The sequence below is a fragment of the Carassius carassius genome, chromosome 39 (genome assembly GCF_963082965.1).
Source record: "Carassius carassius chromosome 39, fCarCar2.1, whole genome shotgun sequence".
Taxonomy (NCBI): domain Eukaryota; kingdom Metazoa; phylum Chordata; class Actinopteri; order Cypriniformes; family Cyprinidae; genus Carassius; species Carassius carassius.
This window is the reverse complement of record NC_081793.1, coordinates 6,204,834-6,223,861: the sequence shown is the minus strand read 5'-3', so window position 1 is coordinate 6,223,861 and position 19,028 is coordinate 6,204,834. Positions and strand designations below refer to the sequence as shown.

The following is a 19,028-nucleotide window of genomic DNA, read 5'->3' as shown; positions in this document are numbered from 1 at the left end:
GGCTCAAGTGGTAAAGTATTACGTTAGTACCGCTAGGTTGTGGGTTCGATTCGCAGCGAACACATGATAGGTAAAAACTGTTAGCCTGAATGCACTGTAAGTCGTTTTGGATAAAAGCGTCTGCTAAATGCATAATTTATTTGAATTCTCCCGTACTGTTCGCTGCACTGTTATAAGCAGCCAATGAGCGTGATGATTCTCTCTGACGTTTAATGAAATATCTCGGGTCACGTCATTTCAACATGGCGAGATACACTGAGGGGGCGACCACATAAAATTAAAACAAGTTTTTATTTTATAGAGAACTATAGTGAGTATAATTTATTATATCACGTGTACATCCTTCAGATTGATTTTCTTATTTATTCATGCGTAGTAAACCTGAAAAAAGTATTATTATGGATAGAGGATCCATTTTTTAGCTGGATTAATTGATGGACTGGAGCCTTGTGGATTACTGTGATGTTTTTTTCAGCTGTTTGGATTCAAGTGATGCATGTAAAATTCCTTCAGTCTGTTCCAAAGACAAAAACTCATCTACGTCTTGGATGGCCGGAGGGTGAGTAGTACATTTTCAGCAAATTTTCCTTTTTGAGTGAACCATTTCTTTAAGGTAAAATACAGATAAAATGTTATAAATAATTTCAACTCAGTGTTATATGTCCATATAATTATTTATTTATTTGGTGAGTAGCCTTGTCATAATCAGGATATTGTACAGTCCGCCAGTCATTATTCAAAAATAAATCCTCTCAGGTTGAGACAAAGATGATTTTTTTAGCCTTAATGACTGACTGTACCTGTAAATCTTTTAATAACCACAGTATAGTTCTAATAAAACATCCACTGACTGCAACAAGGCCCTGTTGTGTCAGTGTGAAAGTGGCTCTATTACTTTTCCATCAGTTGAACCAACACTGGTGCTGAAAAAAATCTAATATGTAGCATAAAAAAACAGGATTTGTCAGCCAGGCAGACAGACTTTACCTGCAAAAAGAAGTCCAACTATTGTAAAAAATATTGACAAAACAAACAGTACATATGAGGACCCAACAACCGTATTATTGGGTAATTTGTAAGGTTGTCCTCCGACTTGATTGATGTAAAATCCGACTGGAAATAAGAGGGCGGCCATGCAGAAGAGAACCACTACAACAAACAAAAAACAATTGACACAGGGTCGTTTAAAACACTTAAGAGGTTTGGATTATTTGTGCATATCAAATTTCCCTCAGGTAACATACTTCCCATGAAGGCGATCCAGCGGGCATATTTTGTAGCCTCTCCCCACCACTGTGAGATCACAAGCAGGCCACATGTGATAGAGAGTGAGATGATGCCTAAGATAATGAAGAACAGGGTAGTGATCCATTCTGGAGGAAGGCTTGGGGAGATACATACCCTGTTTCGACCATGGATGGTCTGGCATTGCTTGACTAGACCCACAGTCAGAGCTCCTATGTGCAAAACACAAGAAAATGTTGTGTCTATAAAGTGTAAAGCAAGTCTTCATTTCACAACACATAACACAACTAGGACTAGAAGATAAAACAGCATACAGAAATGACTTAGGGTGAGTAAATAAGGATGGATACATTTTCATTTTTGAATGTCATGTTCCTTTACTGGGATAGTTCTCTAATTCTACCATCATTTAGTCAACATCATGTCATTCCAAACCAGTATGGCATTCCTGTTGTTTTTTTTTTTCTTTTTTCCTTTCCTCTGTCGAACACAAAAGAAGCCATTTGAAGAATGCTGGTAACTAAGTATCAGTTCCATTGTACGGCCAAAAAATACAATGCAAGTCAATAGGAACCGAAAACTGCTTGGTTACCAACATTGTCTTTTGTGTTTGTGTGTGTGTGCAGCAAAGGAAAAAAATATGCATACAGGAATGACATGGTGACAAAATATTAAAAAATGATACAATTTTTCATTTTTGGGTGAACTATTCCTTTATGTACTTTACAAAAGGGCATGATGATATCAATTCTTGCAGTTGCAAACCGTTTTTTTTTTTAAACTAGTGCTAAAAAAATAAATAAATATAAGTATGACTGACGTGAATTCCTTCCTGGAACATGAACAAGAATGTGAATAACTAAGAATTTTCTAAAATAAAGAGTCTCCTCCTATAATATTGAGGATTCAACACTAAATTTGTGTCATTTATATTGAGCTGAGGACAGAGCATGCTTTAGTGCATAAATACACTAACAGTGGATTCAAATATATCTAAAATCATGCTGCCTTGAAGGTTTTGTGATTTAGGACATTAGAAAATCTTTAATTTTCACAAGGTATAAAATTAACCACAGTCACCAAATCAGATTAACTTGACCCTGCAAAGCCTGAAATGATAGAACAATTTAAATAAGAAAATTAAAATATGATCTAAAGGAGATCTTTATAATGCATATTAGTATCAGTTGTCACTCTAAATCGTCCAATAATATGTCTTAGTAAGAGGATATTTAAATGCTTAATTTTCTGATCAAAACTGTAGTTTTTATTGTGAAAATAAGTCAGTCTCTCAGATGACTGAGAGATGGACAAATATACATCTCTCATAAGGTCTTTTACTTGCTATAAACCATCAATCAGACAATTGAAGGGATGTAGTAGATTGTTTTCAACATGTTTTTAGCATAGTTTTGACCATGTTGATTTCGAAGACTTCAAAATTTGTGTATCAGATATGATACAGTAGACTTAATAGGGTTAAACTTTTATTGAGCTACATAAAAAATTAATGTAAATGTTATGTCAGTATACTTTGTTAATGGAGGTCTGCTGAACACCAACTCTTCAGAAAAATGTGAGTAACTAGTTGGAAAATTGCCAAATCCAGTTTCACCGTGGGAAACTCCATTTAAAGTCACTCCACAGGATATCCCGTTCTTTCCCTCTACACATCTTTAGAGTGAGTCCAGAAAGCATAGTTATGATTTTATCTCATGTGTCAGAATGGATTCAGCTACTTCTCTGTTTACATCAATCTTCACTTATACTTATTTTAATCAACATTTTAGTTTAATCAGCCTAATCAAATCAATGTATAGTGCACTTTTTTATATATATATATATAATTTTGAGTAAATATTGGGTAAAAAGTGTATAAATTGGCTATATCTCCATTGTAAGATCATTTGCATCAACAACATTTTATTAATATTATTACCACGTTTACATAACAGGACAATTTTCCATCTGATTAAGTCCTAGATCATATCTCTGGGGAAGGCAATTCCCAACAGATTTCATTAATACAGCAACAAACACCCTGAATAATCAGCAACACATTTCCCTTTAAAACGTGCTTCTGCACATCTCACTAATGCAAAACATTGAATCACTGACTTTTATCAGCTAATACCAGATGCTTTTATATATTTATATGTTCTACCCATAAATGGTTGTGTAGAAAATCTTGTTTGAATACAATGTGTCCAACTAAACAAAAAACGAAAATGCTTGTTTAATGCATATATAAATACATTCGAACCAGATGAATTGTTTTATAATGGACTTTTGTATATTATGCTCAGTAGTTATAAAAACATTGCACATGCAGATACACGTGTGCTCTGCCTAAAGAGGTACCATGGTATTTGACTGAACATGAAGTTTCTTACCCTCTTGCCCGCCTGTATTGATCCAGTCTGGATTTACAACACTTGCAATTGCGAAGATATCTGCTGCAAGAAAGAGACATCCTGAAATAATGGTGAGTTTATCCATTTTCATACTTCAGTCTGTGAGCTACATGAGTTTAGGTCTGTTAGATGTTTGGGGTTGCATGAGATGGGTGCAACTTTCACTCCCTCTGCACCTCATGGAGATGCTCTTCATGCAGTTCTAGAAGACAACATCTGAATGTCAGTTCAAAACACCAACAGTATGACATTCAGTATTGAACATCATCCCATTATGAAACAAAGCCCCTCACGTACTCCACTAACAGCTCCCTGGAAGGTGAGCCCATACTTGAGCACGGCTGTGTGGAAAATCCAGAGTGCTCCGATGCGTTACATCCGTGCTGGATCTTCCCTCTTGATTTATGGATATCACTGAAAAGGGAAAGCGATTCCAAATCTCACGAGTCGCAGTATCGTGTATGCTGGCAAATATCGTGCTGAAACGATAACTACAGCTGTCCTACTTGTCTTATGTTCTTCCGCGTTTCATTTTAAACTAATTTACCGTAAAACAGCGTCTGCGAACCTTTCACAACACAACCTTGCTCGCGAGATATTTTCTCTTTGTAAGGGTTAACAGGGGGCAGGAGAACATGACGCAACACATGACGTCACCAACCTGATTTTGACAGCAAGTGTGCTCTCACTGGAAACGTCAATGAATAAAATACAGTCGTGGCCAAAAGTTTTGAGAATTACATAAATATTAGTTTTCAAAAAGTTTGCTGCTAAACTGCTTTTAGATCTTTGTTTCAGTTGTTTCTGTGATGTACTAAATATAATTACAAGCACCATACGTTTCAAAGGCTTTTATCGACAATTACATGACATTGTTGGCCCTTCTTTTTCAGGACCTCTGCAATTCGACTGGGCATGCTCTCGATCAACTTCTGGGCCAAATCCTGACTGATAGAAACCCATTCTTTCATAATCACTTCTTGGAGTTTGTCAGAATTAGTGGGTTTTTGTTTGTCCACCCGCCTCTTGAGGATTGACCACAAGTTCTCAATGGGATTAAGATCTGGGGAGTTTCCAGGCCATGGACCCAAAATTTCAACATTCTGGTCCCCGAGCCACTTAGTTATCACTTTTGCCTTATGGCACGGTGCTCCTTTGTGCTGGAAAATTCATTGTTCTTCACCAAACTGTTGTTGGATTGTTGGAAGAAGTTGCTGTTGGAGGGTGTTTTGGTACCATTCTTTATTCATGGCTGTGTTTTTGGGCAGAATTGTGAGTGAGCCCACTCCCTTGGATGAGAAGCAACCCCACACATGAATGGTGTCAGGATGCTTTACTGTTGGCATGACACAGGACTGATGGTAGCGCTCACCTTTTCTTCTCCGGACAAGCCTTTTTCCAGATGCCCCAAACAATCGGAAAGGGGCTTCATCGGAGAATATGACTTTGCCCCAGTCCTCAGCAGTCCATTCACTATACTTTCTGCAGAAGATCAATCTGTCCCTGATGTTTTTTTTTGGAGAGAAGTGGCTTCTTTGCTGCCCTTCTTGACACCAGGCCATCTTCCAAAAGTCTTGGCCTCACTGTGCATACAGATGCGCTCACACCTGTCTGCGGCCATTCCTGAGCAAGCTCTGCACTGGTGGCACTCCAATCCCGCAGCTTTATCCTCTTTAGGAGACGATCCTGGCGCTTGCTGGACTTTTTTGGACGCCCTGAAGCCTTCTTTACAAGAATTGAACCTCTTTCCTTGAAGTTCTTGATGATCCTATAAATTGTTGATTTAGGTTCAATCTTAGTAGCCACAATATCCTTGCCTGTGAAGCCATTTTTATGCAACGCAATGATGGCTGCACACGTTTCTTTGCAGGTCACCATGGTTAACAATGGAAGAACAATGGTTTCAAGCATCACCCTCCTTTTAACATGTCAAGTCTGCCATTCTAACCCAATCAGCCTGACATAATGATCTCCAGCCTTGTGCTCGTCAACATTCTCACCTGAGTTAACAAGACGATTACTGAAATGATCTCAGCAGGTCCTTTAATGACAGCAATGAAATGCAGTGGACAGTTTTTTTTAGCATTAAGTTAATTTTCATGGCAAAGAAGGACTATGCAATTCATCTGATCACTCTTCATAACATTCTGGACTATATGCAAATTGCTATTATAAAAACTTAAGCAGCAACTTTTCCAATTTCCAATATTTATGTAATTCTCAAAACTTTTGGCCACGACTGTAGGTCTGTTCTGTTGCTTTTTTTTTTGTTTTTTTTTTTTTTTAAGTTTTTAAGCACAGATGCTTAATTTGGAAAGACACAAAATGTAATAAAGAGAAAATAATGACTAGGCTTATACTAGTCTGGAAATATATATTTGCAACTACGTAGAAGTAACATTTAAACCAATGAAATTAGGAGATATTTATTTTTCATTTTTATCAATTATAAAACACTGTAGTGAACGCAATAAGGCTATTAAAGAATGTTATATATGTGTATATATATATATATATATATATATATATATATATATATTTATATAGGTTAAGGGGGCGTTTGTATGTTTTTACCTGACATTTGTTTAATTTAAACCAGTTAAAATTTGTGAAGTGTTGTTCATTGTATATCGAGTAAACATTATTACAGAAACTTAAACCAACTTTCTGAAAGTGTTACTCCACCTTTTGACCATTGAATCACTTGTTTTTTTCAGTTTCTCCCCCGCCATTCATGATTATTGTACAAGTATTTTTTCTATAATTTTACAATCTTACAGTATTTTATAAGTATATAATATTGCACTTGCAAAAAGCTAATTCTTCCCAGTGAAATATTTGACCATTTATTGTAAAAACAAAGCAGCAAAACAACTACTCACTTACCATTATTTTATATTCAGATTTCAAAAAGGTAATATCTCAATTTAATTTCAGTGCAGTCTTATCCATTAATGTTATAAAGAACTCAAAGTTTATGTTGTTAGGGGATCACAAATCACAACTTGTTTCATAAATGTTTGTTGGTGTTGGTAAGATACTTTATTAATTTACATCTATACATTTCAAATGGACAAGTGTTGAGCTTTTCTCTTGAGATTAATCCACTATTTAATCTTACAAATATCAAGACAAACCTTTGATGACAACCTTATTATGTTTATTTTATTGATTTATTTTGGACAGGAACAATAAAGATATCATGAAAATGTCCTAATTTATTATAATGAAATGAAGAGGTCGACACTCTTGAAAGATAAAATATGTGAGTGCTGATGTGTGCCCATCAGATTTCATCAACGAAAGGTGTGTTGACCAAGTTTCCACTGGAGGCCATAGTCTTTTTGCCAGACATGAATTTTTTTGCAACCTGAAAAAAAAAAAAAAAAAAATTCTGTTATACAAAACTGCACTCCAAAAGATAATAGCCTTATTGTACAGTCAGCTATAAATAACACTAATGTTGATATAGGATTATGCACACAGTAAACTGTTTCTCTGAATATTCTTCAGTTCACGGTTGTCTTTATCCAGGATTGAATCTACAATATTCTTGTATTGTCATCCCAGAGCACTTACACTGGTTTACCACTAGAGGCGCACAATGAATAAATTCCAAAATCCGGCTCTGTGTAGTAACAGCTGCTCTATGTGAAATCACGCACGTGATGGATTTTACAGCTGATTAGAGAACCGGCTTTACTGACGAGATGCGCATTAATTATTGGCCGATATTTATCGTGCACCCCTAGTTACCGCAACCCTAAGAAACAATGATTGCTTACGTTGACAACATCAGCTGAAGATACAGCATTGATTTTCTGGGACACAGCCTCAGGGGAATGGTAGGTACCCTCTGCAAGCACTTGTGAACCAATAGCTTCCATTAAGCCCTCAGAATTCTCAATGGACATCAGGTACTCAGCCGTCAACTGATTCCTGCTCAGACAAAAACATAATTAATTAATAATTACATTAAAACATATTTTAAAAAATCTAGGTCTCAAGCAAATGAACTCACTTAGCCCTGCTGAGGTCAGCTGCTGCAAGGTTTCCTTGTGCAATATCATTGACTTGACCGACTGCTGCTCTGATTACCTGAACACAAAAATGAACACTTTAAGATAACATAACTCTCATGGGTCACACCACAAGTTTTATTCATTAATGGACTAGATTTAACAACAAAATATTGTAGCTTATCAAAATCAGTGGCTATTTTACTGAAGTTTCACATTCATTTTTAATAAAATCAAGTAATTACCTAGCTGAAACATTCATTCCAAAACACTGATGCATTCATAAATGCTAATAGACACTCAACAGTTAATTTTGTTTTTACTTAATTTAGGACTATTTCTGATTGAGCAAAACAGTAAATGGTATTTCAGTGTCCAAAATTAATATAAAATTGATTTATTGTTTACTGAACTATTGCTTAAAGCGATAGTTCAGCCAAAAATTCTGTCAGATGTATACGTTGTTTTCGTTCAAATCTTAGCGTAAACAACGCAGCTGACACAGAATAGCATACGCTGTTTGCATTCAGTGAATACTCTTCGATATGGCTCCAGGGTGATGCAGAGGAGACAAATTGTTGAATAAAGAATTTTCATTTTTGGGTGAACTATCCCTTTAATTATGGCTTATTTTTGATTATGACTTAATTTTTGACCAAAGGAGGTGTTTCCTGGGAACCATGCTAGCACCATGCACAGAATAAAATCATGTTAACACCAGAGCGTAATTAAAATCACACATACATCTTTGGCAGCGCTAGCCTGGCAGATGGTGTAAACTCCAAACAGACCAGAATCAGTGTAGTTGGCACTGAAGGCAGACGCCTGCAACAAAGCAAGACAGACGGTTACAAAGAATCCTTCATATAAAATCTTTTTTAAGCTAAAGGTCACAAAAGGTGATACTCACATCGAAGGGTTGAGCAGTGACCTTCGAGATGGCCTGACTCAGTTTGCTTGTAGTGTTGGAGCCTCTCTTGACTCGAGGTCCTGCTCCAAGCACATGCTGCAGTATACTGAATGCTGTGGCCTCAGCTGATGTTGCACTTGCACTTTCGCTCGCCATGACGGCATGAACCAGTCCTCCTCCCGACTGATGCCTCAGCTCACCTGGGGAACACAGCCAGAGCCTAACATCACACAGCATTTCAAAGGCAGAGCACTTATCTAGGAGCATGCTACTTCTGACAATATAAAGGCACTTAGTATATAAATGTTTTTTTAAATGGTTCATCTATTGCTTTATCCATTGCATATCTTGGTCTCAAGACAGATTATCCAACAATCATGCAAAGACAATAATATCTAGTGATGGATAAGTCTTATTCCAAAACATAATCAGCTGCCTACCTAGACAACACATTTCAAACCCCATGAAACAATGTTATATTAGCAGGAGAGATAGTTTCACTCTAGAGGAGCATTTTATTATAGAATATATATTTGTTGTTGTGTACATGACAATTCATCAATATTATTGGTTTGTTTCCCAGAAGAAAAAGTCTATCAAATGGAAAAGCATGTATTGCTAAAACTTAATTTGGTTAACTTTTAAGAGTATACTTGCACACATATGACCTGAAATCAAAAGGAAATGGATAACAAACCGCAAAAGTTAATTTTGTTTATCAGAGTAATGCACCTTTTTTTTATTTTTTATTTTTATCAAACTCTATCGGAATAAGCGAAGCATTAGAGCATTGGCAAAGTCTACTTTTGCAATGTGTTCCTATCAGTGATGCGCGGGTTGATCCAAAATGAGCGGGTGCCTGCGGTCGCCCACGGTTGCCCGCGGTTACGAGTCATCCAAAAATATTTTTAATGATATTCGGGTCCTTTGAAATAAAAATGCCAATTAAACCTGTCATTTATATAGTTCTAGACACATTTTTGAAATACATAGGCCTACACTTTATTGGCTAAATAACTGGCATGAAGATGACGCACGAGCTCAGTCATGGAGGAGGCAAAGAAGACTGGAGCAACAGCGCTGTTTTTGGTAAAACATGATTTTGACGACTTCCTTAAGTTTTGTTTTATAATAAACTCTTTTTAAAAGATTGTCATTTTGTATAAATTCTATCTTAATTTTGATCAATGTTTTATCAATCAGTTGCCCGTATTTAATAAATAAGAAGGAAATATATAGCCTAGCAGACAATGTAATAAGGAGCCGGCACGATGACTTGCATTGCATGTGAACTAAACTCAGCGTGTGCCTCACAGATTTGAGAAATATACGCTATACATTACAGAAAGCTTGAAATGTCTTCTTAACGAAAATATTCAAACCAAAATAAATGGGCTACTCTCTGATGATGTAATCCATATGAAATGTGCATTTCTCTCTGGCGTTCATGGCGAGTCTGCTTCTTTAACTTCATCTTTGCAGCGACACAGAAAACACCAGTTTATTACTAAATAATAAAATGACTCCTTGCATATTTTCGAACCAGATGGCCATTCTGGGTTGAGCGAGACCCCACGGAATGAGCGAGCGGATCGGGATATTCAGAAATGCGCTCTCCGCTCACGAGCTCTGATCGGAACAAACCCGAGCCTCAATGTCTGCTGACCTTGCAGAAACATACAAATAGACATAGCCAGACTATTTTAGTACAAATTATGAGCTTACTGACGATTTTTTATCATTCTTGACAAAGTTATAATATATTACTTTTTTTTTTTTTTTTTTTGCCTACGTTCCTATTGCTCAATGACGCTACGATGAGCATTTACTGCTTTTTAAAAATGCGGTCCGAGTTGCGGGTGGGTTAGTTGAAAACGTCGGTCGGGTGCGGGTTATTAATACATTGACCCGCGCATCACTGGTTCCTATAACATGGATACTACCGCAGAAATGTCAAGATTTTAGGTTTGATTCCCAGGGAATGTACAAACTTATAAAACACACATTAAATGGGCTTCAAGCTGCTTTAGATAAAAGGATCAGCCAAATGAGTAAATAATGTATCCATGAGTGACTGCTAGGTGTTGCTGCCCATTTAACATGATTAATATTAGTCACTTATAAAGATCTATTTTAGTTTTGATACTGCTTCAGAAGTTAGCAGTCAGTGTAGGCGGCAGGCAGTGAGACAAAACATTACTGAAAGTCAGACTTTTATTGACTATGTAAGGTAAATGTATTTTGTATTGTGTATTGTATTGTAAATGTGTGTTGTATTCTTAATATTGTAAATACTATTACTAATAATTATTGATCCACTCTACCTCCACGGTACACGGCTTTGGAACCAACAGTGCCTGTTCCGCTGCGGATGTTCAGGAATTGCTCCCCAACCTGCTTAAGCACAACATGATCCACACCTAGACAATAACATACAGTAAAAATTAATGATTTAATAGCCTTTTTTGGGCCATATTAAATCTCCTTTTATAAGGCAACAATTTCAACATACCAAGACCAACAAGGGCCATTCTTGCACTTGTGAAGTTGTTCTGAACAAAGCTGTGCATCTGTGAAAAAGGACAAAGGTAACTTTTATTTTCAATGTATGATACACAATTATTTGCAATACCATTTACGCTGTGGTAGATCAATTTGTGCAGGTGCAGGACTGTTATATACATGTTGTTTGCTGTTGTCAATGTAGCAATGTAGTAACTTGGCGCTTTACAATTCTACAACTCTTTAACAACAATGTAACACGTTGATAAGTGTCCAGAGGATACATAAATTAGACTTACTCATACGTTATGATAAATTTTTGTTTGATTTATGTCCATGAAGTTACAAATAAAATTATAAAAATCAGATGAACTGCCTTTCAAATTTCTTAAAATATCAATTTATAAATGGAAATCCAAACAAATTATCCATTAAATTTCCAGCAGTAATATATATTGGCACTATGTTAAATGATACATAACTTGGACAAGACCCAAATGCTACATGAAAGGTTCAAATGAGTTTGTAGAACAATACAAAAAACACTGATGAGCCGTACAATTTGTTTTCCCCATCTCAGCGTTGCCTTACCTGATCTGCGGTGATTTGGCCGAGCATGTAGTCTGGACAGTACAAGGAATTGGACAGGGCATTCTTATAAGCTGCAGCATGCAAATTCTCAATGACACCTGAGGCACAAACAAATAGATGAAGAGTGAAAACAAGAATCAGAGACATTATGAGTGCTTACCAAATTTAGTCCATTATAAATCAATGACAAAATTTCTGTATTAACAAACAGTTCTCCATCAAAATGAACCCTCTGGGGCCACACTTGTGAAGACAATAAGTGTGACATCATTATTCTGAGAGAAATATTTTGTGTTTTGAGGGGATTTTCATGTTACTAGACAATATTCACCTATAAATTATACACCATTTATTTCTATATAAAATAATATAAATATTAGAAAAATACTTAGTATTGTCAATTAATACAGTGTTTAAAGGAACACTCCACTTTTTTTTGAAAATAGGCTCATTTTCCAACTCCCAAAGAGTTAAAGAGTTGAGTTTTACAGTTTTCAAATCCATTCAGCCGATCTGATGGTAGCACTTTCAGCTTAGCATAGATCACTGAATCTGATTAGACCGTTAGCATCTCACTCAAAAATGACCTAAGAGTTTTGATATTTTTCCTATTTAAAACTTGACTCTTCTGTAGTTACCATCACTGATGGCAGCAAAGCTCCTTGATTATTATGCCGGAATGAGAGTATAGTTCCTAGCCATATCGGCCTAGAAATTCGCAACTTTTAATTTTCCGTTGGTCTTAGTACACGATGTAACTACAGAAGAGTTAAGTTTTAAATAGGAAAAATATAGAAACTCTTTGGTCATTTTTAAGTGAGATGCTAACGGCCTAATCAGGTTCAATTATCTATATACTAAGCTAAGCTAAAAGTGCTATCACAAGACCCAGATCGGCTGAATGGATTTGAAAACTGTAAAAGTTCAGCGAGTTTATCCTCCTGGTCAAAAGTCCAAATTCGCGCCGTGGCGCTGCAGTGCCGTGTGCCATCTTCGTCTTTCTTCTTCTGTGGTTTTCCTAGTTCATGATTGGTCAACTTAAGATAGATCAACAAATTGGCTCGTTCAACCGCGCACATGTCACAAATTCAAACCGATAGCTCACAAACTTTTTAGACATGTTTAAAAATGATCGGGAGGTCGGGAAGTGTTCGTAAGCCACTCTGCTCGGCTCGTAATTCCTCGCAAATGATACGAGCCGCGACCATACGAGCATACACGATTTCCACACGATTGAAAAAAAAACGCATGTGAACTAGTACGACAGCAAAAATCGCACCGTGTACGCCCGCCTTAAAATGACCATCAAAGGATTATACCATCAAAGGGCATACCAATTTGCGGACTCTGCTTGGCAAGTTCCTTATCCAGTTTCACACTGGCAGTCAGGTCTGACACTTCCCATGGCCGAAACTCTGGTGCAGTGGTCACATTGATCAGATACTCCATGACAGTGTCACTGTGTGAAGACAGACCAACAACATATTTGTTTCCAGTAGAAGAAAGATCACACAGACAAACTAACTGTGTTCTACTCACATATGATCTCTCAGGCAGTCTACAGTGTATGCCATGGTTTCCCTGGAGCTTGACACACTGCATGTAAAAATATATTATAAATAACTCCTCACATAACATTACAGACATGATTTGTAATAATATTAAGCTCCATAATAAGGAACCTTATATATTATGCCAGTTGTTCTCAATTGGTTGGTTACAAACCAAATGTGGGTTACAGATCTGTTGTGGTTTTGATCAGAAAAAAGGTAAACTTGGGTACTGAAGAAAAAGCAGTTGAGAACAACTGTATTCTGTCACATACCACATCAATATTATGGATGTTTAGAAGAAGCTGTGACAACGATAAACTGACCTTAAGCTTCCGCCTACAGCCTCAACACCGCGGCAGATCCTGAAGGCTGATGCTCCCTTGGTTGTCTGGAATCAGCAATATGGAAAAGTGAATTCTAACACAATCACTGCTCACTAGCAGTACAGCAGTCAAACATGGATGTATACCAGACTGGCAGCCAGACGGAGCACGTGTGTGACACCGAGGTTGTCCATGGTCTCATATCGGCTTCCGGCCCTGACGAGCACACCAATCCGAGAAGCAGGAGAATAGTTTTCCAAGGAAGCAATCACTAACCCACTAGGCAATTTTGTAACCTGAAAGATACAAAAAAAAAGGTGTAATTCCCCCTTCCAATTTGTATCAACTGGTTACTAATGTAATTGTTTTCAAGTTAAAGCTATAGCTGCATGGGCGTAACAAATGATGTATTGATCAAGTGACTAATGATATATTGTATTGAAGCAATGAATAAAAAAACTATATTTTTGAAGTATATAATTTGAGAAGAGAAGAGAACCCCCCCCCCCCCCCAGCACCCAGACGTACATGAACATCCTGGTACATGTGAGGGGCACCTGCCGAGACCTTGATGCCCGGCAGAGGCACAGTCAAGGGCTGGTCCCTTTGAGTGGCTGCATAGAAGCGTCTCTGTGGACAGAGAGACAAATCATCATCTACTGACCTGCACTTCCTGTGGCAGAAACTTTACTGGCTCCATGGCTGCCGCAACATCCACCTTACGTGCAGCCTGGGCTGCATAAAGCCTCCTCTGAAAATCACAAAAAGCATCAAGCCTCTGAAGAAAAGTGTGTCCGAAAAGAGCAGAATAAATAGAGGAAGAGCGAGGCATGGGACACCTACTAAACTGTAATCCTGTGTTTGACAAACAAGTCTAAATAAGAGTGCTACAGAGCCTTCTTTTAATGTTCATTTAGATTGAAACCATTATGACACCAAAACCATGTAATAAAAATTTAAAAAGCTGTATCAACTCGTGTTTCCATCTAACACAAAGACATTCCAACGTAGACACTGTTTAAGGGTGAAAAATAGGAACTCCAAAGGAACAGATTTTTTTAATAAAATAATGATTTTATATTTGCGTGTCTATTTAATATTTCCTAGAAAATTCTATTTTATTTTTTCTTGCATTTCCTGTTTGCTTATATTCTCATTTATGCTCTTTACGGTTGTTTAAATAACACATCTACTTCCATGTTTTTTCCTGTTACACCCATGTTAATTTTATTTTATACAAGGAGAGTCATAAAAAGCATTTCACTACATATTGTACAGAGAATGGTTGTTCAAAAATTCTGACAAGTGTATGAACTTTTCCCAGGTAGTGTAGTTGTTGGTCATCAAAAAAAGCTATAAAACCATTTAATGCACTGCATGACCACGAATATAAGAATAAATATTCAGATTCTCTCGATCCCATATTGTGTTTATGGTGCTGAATACACTAAATTCTCATTCAGTCTTTCTTCCTGCTCTAAAACTGCCAACCTCAAAGTGCTGTCCAATCACCGTGATGTAGTGGTCGACCGATATATAGCGTCAAGGACGATATATCGGCCGATATCTGGCATTTTCAAATATTGGCATCAGCCGATAAGTCTTTCTGCTTGGCCGATGTGTTTGAGATGGGACTTTTATTTTGATGGCACTAAAAACAGAAGCATCTGAGCACACAGTGCTCACATTCTCCCTCTCATTTACTGACGTTAACAGTTGTGTCTAATATGGATAGAAGTCTGTCTAATAATCTGATAGAACGGTTAAACAAAGGAATTAATGCAGTGTTTTCAACCTGTGGGCCGCGGGTCGCGGTGGTATTGCAGGTGGGCCGCCAATTACTATTAAAATAAATAATAATATTGTTAATATATGTAAAAATGTCTAAGTCATAACATGATAACATCATTTCATATATATAATTAAATAACAAAAAATAAATATTAAACTGTAACTAGGTAATAAACCACCAATTTATATTTTTGCTGCATATGCTACAGAACAACAAATTTAAACATGCATAAATGGCTGTCAACAGGCTCAACATAAATGGCTGTCAACATGTTTCCTCCTGACTGCTTGCTCCGCTGACTGTCTGTGTCTACCCACTGCCGAGCTCTGCCTGGATCTGGTTTTCCCATTTTGCTGAGCGGTGCCAGCCCGATCTATTTTCTGGTCATTGCCAGTCCATTCTAGGGCTGTGCGATTAATAGAAATAGTCATAAAATCACGATTTCTAAATGGCTTTATATAGCAAGATTTTTCGCAGCCCTGACCTCCCGCGGTATGATCTCCGATCCAATCAGAATGAAGCGCGCCTAGCGCGAGAACAGAACAGACTGGGCATATGCCTACGTAACTCCAGGTTGACACGCTGTCTGTGATGCGCCTTTTTTCCGAGCCCATGTTAACGGATCAGAGCATTCACACTGCACACGGTAAAAGGCTAGAAATAAAAACGTGCAAAAAAAATTAATATCTAGAACATGAGCACAGAGAGAGTTGGGAGTGCACAGGACGCAGTTTAAGTGAGAGGATACAAGTTTTAAGTCTGCACACTCTCTCCGGACGAGAGCAGCGTGTATCTGAGCAAGCAGTTCTGGTTTCCTGACAAAGCAAAGGAAATCTGCGTGCGAACAGAGAGATTCGTGCTCATGCATTATTTTAATGTGCTTTCGCGTTACAATAATGTGCTCTCGCTTCTGCACACTGTATATGCACTGCAGACGGAGTAGGCAGTGTGAACTTGTATAATGTATAACAAATCTATTTCAACACCAGAGGCACTGCTACAATTAATGAGCTCTATCTAACAATCTATCTAACAATGCATGGCAAAAAAGAAAAAAAAAAATCCCTGGACACTGGATTTATTTATTAATTTTTTTTCCATAAGTCTATTTTATTATACCTTTACTATAGGCTAGTTATTATTTTGACTTATGTCTGTTCTAGAGTCCTCACAACTTTTTGATAAAGCTCTAATTGGTTTTCTTTTGGAAATATGTTTCAAAATCATCCTGAATGCATTTATGACTGTAAATTTCCATATCGCACAGCCATAGTTCATTCAATAAATACAGTTAACAATCTAGCTTCTGAGTACTAAGTTATTAACCCAACAATAGCGGGGTCAGTTAATTTTTTTGCAGTGGGCCGCGCAAACATATGTGTTTGGTTGTGTGGGCCGCTAGATGAAAAAGGTTGGGAACCACTGAATTAATGTATACAGAAAGTATAATGATTGCTTTTATATTATTAGTAATAGAAAGGCAAACGTTATAATACTTTCTCGTTTGCTGTCAGCATTAAGCAAATATGCATTTATATAATTTAAACAAATCTTTGAATTACTAATGAACATTTAATTAATCAAACCTTGCAAATTTAGTCTAATCCAGCTGTGCGATATTGTGAAGTGTATTTTTATCCAGCATGATCGCATGTTCTCTGTGTGACGGTCGGTCCATGTGAATTAAATGCTTTAAAAATTAAACTCGTGCTTTCAAATTATGCTCCACTTTATGCATTTACCCACTGTCATATTTGTCATTTTCACTGTGTGCTGTATGTAAAATGAGTGTTACCCTGGACTTATTTGAAAAATATGATTCTCAATGCAGACAAACAACCCAGAATGTGTGCCCTATTGGATAAAGTGTTTACTTCCTTTTTAATTATATTTTTATTAAATATTTTTTTATTTGTAAAAAAAAAAAAAAAAAAACTTTGTTATCTAAAGCATAAGTATGTTTATTTTACACATTTTTAATCCATTGTCAAATGATTTCAAGTTTCTTAAATATAAATAATAATTATTATTAAAAAAATATATCAGCTTTATATCGGCTATCAGCCCCACTGCTTTCCAAGGTATCGGCATCAGCTGTCAAAAAAACAATATGGGTCAACCACTACCATGATGGTTAACTAGCAAATGATGTCAAATTCTCAAAAACTATATATAGGCTACTTTAAGAGCCTATATATAGTTTAAGAATGGACAAAGAATGAAAACAAAATGGATCTGCATAACCACAAGCTGAGGAAAAACAGACAAGGGTTTTCAAACAGGGGTCCAACAGAGTTCTAAGGGGGATCATGGAAATATTTCGAATAAAATAATAAAAACAGCATAAACAAATCATAAATAAATACATATTCCATTAAAATATGAAAATAAATGAGTAAAAAATATATATATTTAAATAACAGTACTATAACAAGTATCAAAAAACGTTCTTAATAGAAACTAAATATTTTCCAAATAATATTTGATCATATTTATGGCCAGTAATAGTTCACTGCATTTAAACACGAACCTAGATCCCTTGTAAATTTTAGGGTGGGGGCCGCAGATTGAAAACCGCTGCATTTAAAACATGGATTAAACGACCAAAGTAACGTGATGAGATGAGATACACTGAACTGTCAACTTTCTCTCTTTTTTAGTTTGGCTGTCTGAAAACAAGGCCAGCATCTGTGCGATCTTGAGAACCCGCGCAAAACAACACAAAACCACGCGGCACGACCTCGACTAATCATCTTTAACCTGTTAATCAACTTCTCACCGATAACTGGTTTATTCCGCGGATGCCCCTCATCTTCTCTCTCCTTCACACACACCACCGCAATATGGCTGACCGAAGGATGTCCTACCCAGAATCCTTCGCGCTCTGCTTCTCTACGTCGAAACGGAATTAAAGCGCGAGTGCGCGCTGCCTGCCGCGTGGTGACTCGGAGCTCGCGCAGCTTTTACATGCCAGTGGAAGTGGAACATTGATATTATTGAAACAATGATTTCAATTTAAGTTACACTACTGTCACACATGCATAAATACATGTTATAATACACACGTGCATTTAAATAGATATTTAATTTAATAATAAAATTGGAAAGGTTACTTTGGAAATGTAATAAGGTACAGATTACAAGTTACCCTATTCAAAACGTAATAAGTAACGTTAGTGAAACTATTTCACGTGGTCCACTGCAAGAACCAAGCAATAGCATAACTTTTTTAAACGGCATTTAAATACCAGGAGGCATTGTGCACATCGAAAACAGGCAAAGCAACAAATCAACATTATTCAACATATCTTAGCTTTTTGCAGAAAATATTCAGATGTAACCCTTGTGCAATCATTAACATTTTCAAAAGTAACTGTTATGGATTAGTAACATCTATTTTGTAATTAAAATACTTAACGCCGTTACATAGTTACTCCCCAACACTGTTTAAACAGTTACCATTTGATATGAAGTATCAGTATCATTTTTTTTAAATTTATAGAATAAACTAAACCCCCCCCCCCCCCCCCCCCCCCCCCCCCCACACACACCCCAAACTAGAATTCAGCACTGGTTTGGAAAAAAAAACAAAACCAAATGTTTCGTATGCAAGATTGCTGATCTCGTACCCATGAACTGTAAAATGTTTTTAAATGACCAGTTAAAGCGTAGATTAATA

The 19,028-nt window shown here is 36.8% G+C and overlaps 2 protein-coding genes across 5 annotated transcripts; both read right to left on the bottom strand.

Annotated features, from left to right (window-relative positions):
- Window positions 1-655: 655 nt before the first annotated feature.
- Window positions 656-4,289, bottom strand: LOC132121289 (modulator of smoothened protein-like). 3 transcript variants are annotated; one of them, XM_059530554.1, is made up of 5 exons: window positions 4,166-4,260; window positions 3,957-4,073; window positions 3,639-3,861; window positions 1,245-1,457; window positions 656-1,149 (listed from the first exon to the last, which is right to left on the bottom strand). In XM_059530554.1, exons 3-5 carry the CDS (start codon window positions 3,748-3,750, stop codon window positions 965-967), a joined length of 510 nt encoding a protein of 169 aa, XP_059386537.1. In that variant the 5' UTR covers window positions 3,751-3,861; window positions 3,957-4,073; window positions 4,166-4,260; the 3' UTR covers window positions 656-964. The 3 variants fall into 3 exon arrangements, with proteins under 3 accessions (XP_059386537.1, XP_059386534.1, XP_059386536.1); XM_059530551.1 differs by having other exon boundaries at window positions 3,957-4,288; XM_059530553.1 differs by having other exon boundaries at window positions 3,639-4,289.
- A 2,389-nt stretch (window positions 4,290-6,678) lies between these two features.
- LOC132121288 (cytochrome b-c1 complex subunit 2, mitochondrial-like) lies at window positions 6,679-18,273 on the bottom strand. 2 transcript variants are annotated; one of them, XM_059530550.1, is made up of 14 exons: window positions 18,129-18,273; window positions 14,222-14,308; window positions 13,704-13,853; window positions 13,558-13,622; window positions 13,221-13,277; window positions 13,016-13,140; window positions 11,682-11,779; window positions 11,101-11,158; window positions 10,913-11,008; window positions 8,589-8,788; window positions 8,423-8,503; window positions 7,681-7,757; window positions 7,445-7,598; window positions 6,679-7,029 (listed from the first exon to the last, which is right to left on the bottom strand). In XM_059530550.1, the coding sequence occupies exons 1-14, from the start codon at window positions 18,159-18,161 to the stop codon at window positions 6,946-6,948; spliced, it is 1,365 nt and encodes a 454-aa protein (XP_059386533.1). In that variant the 5' UTR covers window positions 18,162-18,273; the 3' UTR covers window positions 6,679-6,945. The 2 variants fall into 2 exon arrangements, with proteins under 2 accessions (XP_059386533.1, XP_059386532.1); XM_059530549.1 differs by lacking the exon at window positions 14,222-14,308 and adding an exon at window positions 14,086-14,187 and having other exon boundaries at window positions 18,129-18,222.
- Window positions 18,274-19,028: the final 755 nt, after the last annotated feature.